General features: G+C 38.3%; 1 protein-coding gene across 1 annotated transcript; it reads left to right on the forward strand.

The window, feature by feature from the left end:
- The first annotated feature begins 337 nt into the window (after positions 1–337).
- LOC113824060 (translocon-associated protein subunit gamma) lies at positions 338–6623 on the forward strand. The gene is made up of 4 exons (XM_027376799.2): positions 338–622; positions 3624–3751; positions 4492–4583; positions 5765–6623. The coding sequence occupies exons 1-4, from the start codon at positions 487–489 to the stop codon at positions 5961–5963; spliced, it is 555 nt and encodes a 184-aa protein (XP_027232600.2). The 5' UTR covers positions 338–486; the 3' UTR covers positions 5964–6623.
- The last annotated feature ends 5980 nt before the right edge of the window (positions 6624–12603 follow it).

Below are 12603 nucleotides of genomic sequence, written 5' to 3' on the forward strand. Positions count from 1 at the left end.
CTGGCCATGCTGGAGGACTCGAACTTGAAGGGGAATCGAACAGTCTCTTTAATATAATATTCATATAATTTAGTTTATCTGAATTTAAGGATATATCAATTATATCATCTTATTAATTAATTAATATTTATAGAATTTGTTCTGATAAAGCTAAAAGGCGTTCATCGTTCTCTGTATTCATTTATAATGTCAAAAATGCCATGTTTTACTTTTTCGTAAGGATTGCTTAAACAGAGACAATTCACCTAAATAATATTCCTAAAAAATCACATAAACCATTTTACAATAGTAAACACGGCCAACACACCCAATTTTCTAAATCAAACCCCAAACCCTCGCATTATTGGAACCGCCTGAGCTTTCGCCGGGTGGACGAAAGTGACAGGAGGCGCTCGACGTTCCGTTCCTCAATTCTCGAGACGTGAAGCGGACCGGCGGCCGTTCAGACTTTATCCGAGTACACACCAGGAAGGAAAGAAGGACAAGATGGTGAAGGATTCGAACAAAAATAAGTTCACGAAGGAGGAAGAGCTGTTGCTGCAGGACTTCAGTCGGAGTGTGTCCAAGAAGGGAAATATTATCTTTTTCCTGAATGCTTTTATCGTCTCTGCCATTCCCATATGTGAGTTGATTTTGGTCTATTTAAATGCTGTCAACAGTTATTCCAGAGATGTTATTCCTATATTTCTGATTGCTTATTAATAGTGTTTTATCTGCAGTGGTTATTACGAATCTTACTTTTATCTCAAGTTTTAACTAGCATTAGTGTCATGTGCAAAGTTTGTAAATGTCTAAGAACGTAGTGTGATCTACAGCAAGTGAATGACAGAATTCATTTGTATTTATCCGGTTGTTTATCACTCAGCTGTTCCAATTTTTGATAGTGATTATTAATGCTGGTAATTCTATGCTAAAGTTGACCATTGCAGAGAGAGGTGTATTTGGTGGATATTGTCCAGATGGGGAAGGTTTATTCAGCAGGAACCAGTGCACTGATGGCTGCGGTAAAGCCAGTAATGTGTGGTGTGATATCAATTGACCGCTGAGACCTCCCTGGCTGGAAAATGTTTTTCTCGAATGTCTTGTAGCGAGCAATGTCAATGTATGGGGTGCCACCTGCGAGCAAAGGACATTTATGGTGCAAGCAACAGCAATAGTTTTTTCACTTCTGATAATTTGTTGTGGTGACTCAGTAAGTGATTGTTATTCATGTTATTATTTTAAATATGGTAAACTTTTTGTTGATTTAGTTATGTTTGAATTCCAGTATCTGAGAAAGAATATTGGGTGGGAGTAATAAAGATCATATCTACAACACAGGATTGTCATAACTACAAGCATTTGCGTGTTTTCCAACCTGGGAGATCTTCACACCTGTTGGCACTGTTGAAAATTCAATAAACTATATGGTTGAAGTTATTGAGAGTAATGCACAGAGATAGAGGAAAATGGAAACCGCCATCTTATAGAGGATAATAAATAGCCATAAATAATACAGGTACATCTGCTGTAGCTGTAGTTTGGACTGCGCAGGGAATGAGTTCCCCATGTAAAAATCATTTGGTCAAATTCTGTCGGTGCAAATGTAGTTCTCGGGTAATTTTCCGAGCATGCTTTAAATAACCTGCACATAAAATTCTTTCGACCTTTCCGGGCACTTCTATCACCATCCGTCTGCAGATCCGTCTTCACAAATGTAACAATGTTTTCTGTGCATGAAAAAATGTAATATTCCCTGCGCAAGAAAAATACTACAGTCTGGGCTGCACTGCAGAAAATCCACTGATTTGAATGATTCTTGATGTTTTTTGTGCAAATGCTTCGTTGATGAGATATGAGTACCACTTCCATCGGCAATCTTAATTTTAGTCCCAATAGCAGGGGAGGGCATGATGTATATCAGGGAAATTATTGGGAAAAACAGGCTTAAATAAGAAAAATGAACAAAAACGCTAAAAATGGGCTAATGAAACTCTATAGACATGCTTACCATCTTTGAAAGTCTATGCACTGATGCACCAAAATTGGAAGAACTACGGGAATCCAACACCTATTTCGGCAAAGTCTACAGGATTTCACGCCTTCCAAATACAAAAAACTGTCCTGACCTATAACCCAACCCAACCCAACCTAACCTAGCAATTTATGGTGCCGTGATTAGGCGAGCCCTTTGGGCACTTCCCGAGAGTAGGGTTGATGGGGGGCTCAGCCCTCCACCACCGCCCAGTACACACTCTCCACCCTGGTATATACGACAAGATAGAGCTACATCCATACTGTAAACAATAAACCAAATACCTTTATATATCGAAAGGCTGAACTGTCAATTTTCCTTCCCTTCTTTCGGTTGGTCTGTTGATTGGTTGGTCTATTGTGGATCCCTTTTATCACTTTTATTGGGATTAGGAAGGGGTTTTGTTCATATGGCAATGTTTGTTGGTTTCCCAAGGAATGACTGGAGTAATAGGGACTTATCTCAGAGGGTAAGGTCACTTTGTTAACATTACCATTAATTCTGTATGTTATTTCCAATGGAAAATAACAAAATTCATGCATATTAAAGTGTGGGTAATTGAAACAAGGAATGGTAACAGGAAGGGTGGATGGCTGTGTGGAAAAAAAAAAGAAATGCAGAATATGGTGGTTTGCTTGCTTTTACTATAACAATAAACTAGAATAGGCATGGATACTGTATTTGCCTATTACTGTCATGGCGGATGGGAGTTGAGGATTTTTCTAGGTCTCAAACCTTGGTATAAACCACCTGTTGAAGGGTTGCAAAATGAAAAACATTATATAGTGCCATGTGCAACTTTGTCCGTTAACGTCATTGCATAATATGCCATCCACAACCAAATGTTTAAGACGATACTAGATGACCTTTCTATCTGCTTACAAATACAGAAGTTTTTAATTACCTAATTGTGGCAATTGGGTGGTCATATTGCCTAAGAGCAAAGGGTAGAGCCAGTCTGGTATGTTTTGGACCAGATCCTTAACAGCAAATGGCCAGGGATGACAGAAGTAGTAATTTTAGACGAATTTGTATACAGTTGCCATAAAGTATTTTAAAAGACAATTTTGCGACAGTATTAAGTGATTTTTGTAAATGGTCAGGTTGAAAATGCAATTGAAAAGGAATGCAACCTATTTTTTTTTTTCATGAAATGCATAAGTTATGAGCAATGATCAATGCTTGCTATCATCTTTTGGCATGAATTTATTGCATTGTTCGTAGATTTGGTATGTTATGTTGGTAAACATTGAAACTTTGTATTTTACCAAAGTCACTGACAACTAGATGTTTTATTGTTAGCACTGACTTTATAGAATTTTTACAAGTATTTTGTTAATTTTTAAAAACTATATCCTAAATACACTTTTATGTACTTTCAACTGGATTGCATCCTGTAGTCATATCACAAACTTCACATATCTGTGTTGTAGAAGTTTTGGTCATTTTTTATGAAAACTTGTTTATTTATATTCTCATAAGCACTTTTCTTGGCCTAAATGTTCTGCCAAGGCTTACAGTAACATTGATATTTTGCTAAACTATTTTGTTTTCAATTTGTTGATCTCGGTATGCAAATGTGGAGCTTAAGATGGATTGTTATTTCCAGGGCTTTACTGGCGTATCCACTTAATGGACCCACAATCTTCTGCCTTCATCTTCGCTCTCGTCACTGGCATTGCAACATACCTGGTTGCGATGGCATACAAGAACACCAAATTCATCCTGAAGCACAAGGTGAGAGTTGGTGAATGCTTTTGAAAGTTCATGACAATCTGAAATATGATTTTGGTGTCATTGTCAGGTTTATTGTCCTTCTCTATGTACAAAAACATTTGGATGTGAGTGGATAGCTTTGCTTATTGTGTATGTGGGGAAACGTATTATGGTTTCAATATTGGTGGTTATCCATTGCAAATTTTGCTCTTTTTAACGTTTGATAGTGATAGAAATAATTGGTATGCCTTTTAAGAAGTAATGGTATGTTAAAGTAATGTCTGTGATTTAACCTTGACCCCAAACCGCCGGACATGGTATGTAGGTATATGTCATAGCCCATTTGTGTTGAATTTAGTAATTGCTTTTACATATAGATGGCTCCACAGGTACTGTCACCAATGAGCCAATTAAGCAAACTACCTGTCTCACTTTGTTTATCCTTTTCCTAGATTTTTTATAATATTTTCTAATTTATGATAGTGTTGTTAGTAATGCCAGCAACAATATAGTAATTATAATGTTTATAACGAATAACAATGTCAATAGTGATAATATTAGTAAAAAAGTGTGTTCCTGCTTTTTCAAGGGAAAGTGAGGTCACAAGATCTAATTGACTCCTTTCTGGCTAAGCATTGGCAGAGCCATCTATGTGTAGAAACATTTAACCAAGGATTGGCAAAAGGAATGCACCATTTTTCCGTTGACATGGGGTTAATACAAGACTTGATGCATATAACTAATCCACTTCAAATTTTCAGGTGGCCCAGAAGATTGAAGAGTCTGTAACACGCCAGGTGATGAGCAGCCTGGATGCTGACAAGAAGATGAGCAAGAAGGAGAAAGACGAGAGGTAAGAGGAGAAATGGGAGTAAAATTTTTTGTTCTTAGTATCAGTTTAAAAGAAGGGAAAGAAATTAGGGTTAAAGTATCCAAATGAACTGTACCAGCAAGGGAGAAACAATGATTGAAGAGGGTCTGGGGCTTTGCCTGCTGAGTTGGAAAGTTTATTGGTTTATACAGTGATCTTTGTGATAGTTTTTGCATTTAGGAAGGGTTTGTTCATTTACTCATTCATGCATTTGAGTTTGACTTAGTCTTTGACAGGTATGGTTTTGTTCTGAACTTTTTGGTTTAGACAATGTGGGGGGCAGAGTTGCTGTAGCTTTTATATTCGCCAGTTCTAGTTATGCCATGTGCATCCTGCATTCACCTGTTCTAGGAGGTTTTGATAAGGATTCTTTTTTTTTTTGTATTCAGGATTGATTGGCACAATACAAATATAGATGACAATTGTGAAAGGCAAAGCATTCCATTTGTGCATTTTGTTATTGCAAGCATTAACAAATTTTACTGAAGTTTTTTGATGGAAAATTTTTATCTGCCATTTATAATCAGTCTTCATCTTCCTTTCCTATTCTAAAACCCATTGATTGCTACTTTATGTACTACTCAGAGTAGTTCTCAGTGAATCTCAATATTGATAGCATTAGTACACAAAAGCATTTTCTCACATTTTCAAGGAAAAGTGATGTAGCAAGATCTACTAATTGACTCCTTTGTGATTAAGCACTGGCAGAGCTATCTGTGTGCAGAAACGGTTAACCAAGCATTGCCAAAGGGAAGACACCATTTTCCCGTTGACATTGGGAAGCTTCTGAGAATTTTTTCATTGTTACTTCATGCCTACTGTTTTTATTTTTTTTGTCATTTGTTGCATTGTCACTACAGTGGTATCTTTTATAAACAGTGGTCATAGGAATTATTTATTACAAATTAGGTGTATTAATGTTCATTCAATTGTTACCGTAAGAAATGTTTATCCCTTTAGGTTTTGGTGGTACAGTTAAAGAAGAAATTCCCTGTAATGTAATATACAATAGATTTCTTAAACTTTGCTGTAGGTTTGAGAAGATATCGCATACCATAAATGACAGCGTAGAAATTGCCTAACCAAATTTTTCCTTTTGTTTAGCCATGAAATCCTCCCCAAACAACAAATCCCATATATAATCTTAACATTTGTCCCAACAGGGTACTCTGGAAGAAGAATGAAGTTGCCGAGTCACAGTCCACCACCTTCTCCCTTTTCTACAATAACGCTCTCTTCCTGATGCTCGTGGTGGTGGGTTCCTTCATGGTGTTCCGCTCCTTTGCCCCAGCCTACAACTACATCTTCAGTACCCTTGGTGCAGCTGGCATCATTGCCCTCTTCTCCACCGGCAAGCAGTGAAGTGTGCTTAGGTGCCTGCCTGTTGTTTCGAGTCTTAGACACGTTGGGAATGTGCCTTTGGTAATCCTCCAGGGGCTAACCCAGATGTGTTCATTGAGAGAGAAAAAAAATGCTTACAAAAATATTGTCTGGGTGTTGTGTGTTTTTTATTGTGTATGAGTCGGTTCAGAAGAGATGTTATTACCACCGTTAATTTGGAGCTGTGAAACTTTTTTTTAATTATTTTTTTCTATTTATTTATTGGTGATTATACATAGAAGCTTCCAATAGCATAGTATTTCATTCATCATTCATCTCAAGGCATATCATCAGTGACCTGGGAATATATTTTTTTTCACATTATGACTGACTTTGGTACAGTCTTCCTTGGTTGTAAATATCATGGATAAAGTCTATATCTTTACTTTCTATAAATGTTATTCAACACCTGCAAAAATCACAAAAAACAAATCTTAAGTTAATTTTGTACTTTCCTCAATAGCAGGTGCTCAGTGATAATTGTGTGGGAACAATCCCTCCGTACAAATATCTGTACAAGGGTGTCTGTACTACAGTTTCTCTCGTTTTTTGTGTATTTTTTTACACAATGGTGATGAGTCTAATGTTATTAAGGAGATGTATGTGTGTTTTTATACAAAAATAAAAACTGGATGGTGATAAGCTTTGCTTTTTATAAAACCCTTACTATTGCGGTAATGTCTGCAAAGTAGACAAACGTTTCCTATTTAGGTAATAGAAAAAATAGGTAAAAATAATTGATATCTTAGTTTCACACCATTCATAAAATGTTTGTTGACAATATGCAAAATCACAGAACAGATTGTGTGAGGTCTATAATTCAAAAATTGTCTGATAAGAACAGTTTAGTTATTTGAAGTTTGAAGTCTCAATGTTATTTTGAATTTTGCTTTTTGAATTCAGAATGACCATAGGATTTGTGGTTTCAAATGGAAAATGACCCAATGAAAAATGTGGATCTGCTCAATGCACAGGAAGCCACAATAATATGATGATCTTGAAAGGTTTAGCAAGATAGAAATTGCATTAATGTTTGTTGATGAAACTGGAGAATTATAATTTTTAGTTTTCAATTCTTACATTTTAAGAACCCAAATACCTAATCTAACACTTTGTACCTTCTGTTTATTTCGTAGATGGGTCCAAGCCCCTCTCTACTTCCCATTGTTAACACTTTGTGCTAACTTATAGCAAACGGTCATTGAGAACTGGCTGTGAGAGGGTGTTGATGTGCTGCAGCTTAAACCATGTTTTTCCTTACTCTATTTCTTAAGCTCTGTAAGATGACAATGTCCTCTGTCTGTGCGTTGCTCTTGGTAACTTTTACCAGTCTCTGAACATGAACTTCAAGGCTTTTGAGAGTTCAAGAAATGTACCACAGAAACGTTTTAAAATATTACCTTTTTGCATGTGCGACATTTTGCACATCTTGGGTCATTTAGGAGTTTCTGGAGGAATGCGCATACAATTGCACTCCTCATATCATTAAAATTTTTAATTTGGGAAGAGGGGGGGGAGCGGGTTAGAATAGGTTAGTTTTGTTCTGCCAACCGTAAAAATCGAATCTTAGGTATCAGTGCCCAAAAGTAAGAAAATGGAAAAGGAAGATGCTGTGATAGTGACTAAATGAGACAGTTATAGTGGATTATTGTGTTGCAATATAATAGCAGGAGAATATTGGTTTTATCTTGGCTTGAATCAAAGGAACAGTCATGCCTTTACTGTACATACCAGTATAGTATGTACGATACAGAATTCCTCTTTCTTAGACCTCACATACTCATATAAGTTAAAGGGCATTACAGTACACAGCTGGACAGATTATAATAAAGAAAGGTAGTGAATAATTTACAAAACATCTATTTATTAACTTGAACTTCATATTAAACTATACATGATTTATTGTCGTGTTAGGATAGTCTACGTAATGAAGTATATTTACTAATTTTTGGTTGATTTATAATTAATTCATTTACCAGGGCAAGTTAGATTTTTATCAATCAGGATACAAACATTTCCAATGAGCAGGGGAAATATGTACTCTTTTTCTTACCCTTGTACTTTGAAAAATTTATCTAAATGTATTGTCAACGGCCAGACTTATAGTAGTAGTATTTTAAAGGCAATCCTGACCCAAGAAGGCCATTATACACCATGGAAATGGTTTTCCACTGGTTGTATGGTACATGGAATGTTAGTTCAGAGGAGCTCCACATTCCATTGAAGCTACAGAGTGTGGTGTTGATCACATGCAGGGGATAGGCCTTTCATGTTTTACATGTTTACACTATAGACACTGTGTCTCGGGGACAGGGCTGACAATCTACAGGTCTTGTAAACAAGGGCACCACTATGCTTAGTGCTAGGTAAGCAGAGTCAGGAGAGACCAGGGCGCCCATTGGCACTTGCAACCTTGATCGCGCGTGGACGCCGTGACGGTTAATTCGAAGCGAATTTAGCTTTTTGGTTAGAATTACTGAATTCTGTGTGACTTAATTTGAGTAACGTGGACAAGGGCCTGCGACGCTTCACGATTCCAAGGGGAATTGCATCCTTGTCAAGAGACGAGCACTCAACACTGTATAAGTACTTATATTAAATATATAAATTCATTCTTAGCATTATAACCAATTGAAATTTTACTGATATATATTTGTCATGTGTAAAACTGGGAGGTATTATATCAACACTGGGCCCGCTCTGGAGGGAGTGGAATTAAAATCTATTATCCAGTAGCCTATACCAAATATAGTGGAATATGTTTAACTTCTTGTCACATCTGCTCACGGGAGCAATATATTGATAGAAAGTAGTATAGCAACCCTTTAAAAAGGGTTAGGTAATAGTCGGTGGCAGCTTATGAGATAAATAGTGCTAATGATATAATACAATTTTTTAAAGAAATCTTTTTCAGAGGAGCATCTTTGTAGACGGCGAGCTCCAAGTGGTAATTGTGTGTACCTATGTGCGTGAGTACGTGATGTCACAAAAGCGTGCGAGAGCATGATTGGTTGCTAGAGCATGGTATGAGTGCACGAGAGGGAACGAGTGTAGCTCATTGGCTACAGTTGCTCCCCCAATGAAATCACATGTCCTCAGGTGACCTATGATTTCCTGGGAAAACCACCAATTGGTCTTAGTGGGATGCTGTCAGTACTCATAAAGTAGTATCTGTTGATATAGTTCCCCTAGGTCTATATGCATACGGTGAGTGGGAGAGAGGTTGCAGAGCTGGGCCAACCAATGACTCTATTGCCCTTGACAACGATAACCTCTTATCTCTTTCCTGCCTTAACCGCCTCCAGAGATATAAGGTAAAGCAAAGGCTAATAATAATCAAAATAAGTCCCAAGATTACCCCAACCCATGAGTTAACCTGAGTGACATAATGATGATCTGTCCGACCAAACAACAGCATTATCCTGGTCTATGGAGGCAGTTGCATTCACAAGGCCATTTATAGATACATTAACCTTCTCCAAATTTGCTTTAGACTGGTTTAATTGATCATGAACTACCCTTAGATGTCTGGACAAGATGGGTTCCATAACATCTTGCAATACCTTATCATGCACCGAGAAATTAGTGTGGACTGAGGTGAAGTTGTAACCAGCGGGTTTACTCTCCCATCAACTGTAAACTGTTATTCCCTTATTTACAACTAGTGCAGTCCCTTGGGAAATGTAAATACCCTGTCCCTGTGAGCTCCACAGTACGCTTACTACCGCTTAAATATTTTAACAATTCTGATGTGGTCTTGTTAACAGAGTACAGTAGATCACCTAGATCAGTGTTGTCCAAACTGGGGTCCGCAACATAGATCATAGGGGTACGTGAACAAACAAGGAACACACACGCCTCACATCTCGTAATAAGTTGTGTAAGTATTTTTCAAGCATTTTGTTATTAAATCATCTATTTTATTTGTGTATTATATTCAAATTTATTGACCAACACTCCTGCAATGCAATCTTTTCATAATTAATATATTATTTTCATTATCCTAAATAAAACAGTTCGTTTAGCCATGGTGGACGATAGGGGGGCCGGGTACGTAACAGTACAAGAAAGTAATAAAGGGTACAATAGGCGAAAATGTTTTGACAACACTGACCTAGATCATTATAGACCTTAAAGATTGGTGTGAACCCTTTCACCCATTCTGTCTTGCATACATTAGGAATACCCTTCCTTCCCCCGGGAAGTCTTTCTAGCATACATACACACAACTCAGTCACACTGATTGGTGATGTCAAAGCCCTGGGACACAAAATGAATTCCCTTGATTTCATGCACTCATCTAGCATTCCGTTGCTAAACTCTATAACCTCAGTCAGTTTGAGCTACGTGGTTTGGTAAATCTTTTAATGCAGTTAGTCCCTTATCTGTCTGTATCGGGGGTGATATTATCTCGGGCAACTCCCACTTGACTGGATGGGGAATATGGAATGTAATGGTGAAGATTAACCACACCTAACCAATTCCACTTTGGCAAAATCCTTAATTAAACCTTCAAAGGATGCTCCCAACGAATTCCCTAATGACTGCAGAACCTCGTTCACTACAGCATCAGTCAACAACCGAGGACGCACGTGACCTGTCAATGCCATTATTATGACCTTATAAGCCCGCTGAATTTCCTTATCTAGCGACTTGAGAATGGCTTCCAAATTCTCTATTTTTCCGTTCCATTGAACCTCCCCAATTTGTCTATTAAAATCGAGTGAAAGTTTCCTTACATGAGAGTCGAGCCGTGCAACCTTCGTTGTTAAGTCAAGTGTATTGGCTATGTCCTTTAACACAGTAAACTGCTGTGATAAATGATGTTTTATGGCTACTGTTTGAGCTCCTAAACGCTAAACCTCAGCCCCACTACGGTCATCAAAGAGTCCAAACATCGAAGAAGTCTTCCAACCCCGTCATATAGGCTTCTTTTTTACCCGACTTTTACAATTTTGGCTTTCTTTAACACCTGCTAAGACTTCTCTGAAACCTTTGGTTATTAACCCTAGCCTATGCCCACTAAACGCATTCTTGCTTCTCCATGAGCCGAAGTGTTCTCTTCTCTCTTGACGTTAAATATCACTCCTAGTGACGTCTTGAGCCATTCCAGTCTCGGAAATTTGTCGTAGATCCCGATATTGCACAACCTTTCAGTATTACAGCATTTACTGCTAATTCAGCCAATACTCCTTGTTTGTGATTATGGCCCTTGTCCAAATTCCCATACAGTTCCATATCCGTATCTTCAATAGGGAATGCATGGGCTATCCTCCGTTTTTGATGGATTAATACTGGTATCCTTCCCCAGTTACAAGCTAGGACTTTCACCTGATCCTTTGCTTTACATATAACAGGGATGATAACACAATCCTCCTGTAATGGATTTCCTTTTACCATTATTCATTATTCCATCCTCCAATTTTCCACCTTTTCTCTTAAGACATTCAGTTAATACAGCTGCCTTTCCTGGAGGTACAGTAATAGTTTTCAATGAAACCAGTGAATATTCATGAGTCAATTTGATTTGCCAAATTTTCCTTAGATTCCTTGCTCTGGTCCCCCAGACTCATTCACCTGGTGACTCCCTACCACCTTTGGTGACTGAACCGGTTTCTGTCCCTTCTGGTTTACCATACCTTTCTGCAGGACTTTAGATCCTTGACAAACTCTCCATTTATCAAAATCTAATAACAGTTTATATTGGTGCATTAAGGACGATCCAACAAGAACATCACAATCCCCAGGAAAGTTTATGATCTCGTCCTGAAATACATCACACTTTTGAGAGAATATTTTTCCTCCCATTTTGAAGGTCATTTGGGCCTCCCCTAGTGCTTTCATCGGTTCACCTTCAAATATTCCACTTACGAACAGTTCACTTGGTACAAACGGAGAAGGAAGGTTCTTTGGATCCTTGTGGTCCTCTTTCACCTCCTCATGCTCCCTGTACATAGAATACATGACCTATGTTGGGCTCGCCACTTTTGACTATTAGGTACCTGTACCTGAGTCATGTACCTTGGAAGAGACAATGCTAAATTAGGAACCTCTTTTCTAGTTGCTTTATTTTTTGTTCTGCGAACAATTTTTGACTGTGTCCGTATTTTCCACATAAGAAACATTTAATCTGCGCTGAGTATCTGCGTCTGGCTCCGGTCGATGGCAACGTCCATTGAGATTGAGCCCCTTGGCCAACCTTAGCTTTTCCACCTGCTGGTAGTTCCCTCTTCTTGGAGCTCCAGCACCGGTCCTTGGGGTGCGAATTATTCCATCCATAGAAGTCACTGAAATACTTGCTTGCCCTCTGCCAAGCAAATGGTTCTCTCCTCTGGGGTTCTCTTGGCCTTTCTTCCCTTGCCACTGCTGCAGCGGCTTAAAACCGGGGACGCAGAGTTGACTGGAATCGCGTATGCTTCCCCCAGTTTCTCTCCACCCATCTCTTATAACCTTCCATGATTTGAGAGTAGGGTGTGGCTTTCAATTTGGCCATGTCCCATTTACCTCCAACTTTGTACTTGTCCACAACAGTGCCAACCATAGTTGCTGCCAAACAACTCATGGTTACGGAGAATGATCTATCTTCAGGAAAAGGCCATTTGTTCAGAATAGTAAAATTCAT

The sequence above is a fragment of the Penaeus vannamei genome, chromosome 27 (assembly GCF_042767895.1).
Source record: "Penaeus vannamei isolate JL-2024 chromosome 27, ASM4276789v1, whole genome shotgun sequence".
Lineage (NCBI taxonomy): Eukaryota > Metazoa > Arthropoda > Malacostraca > Decapoda > Penaeidae > Penaeus > Penaeus vannamei.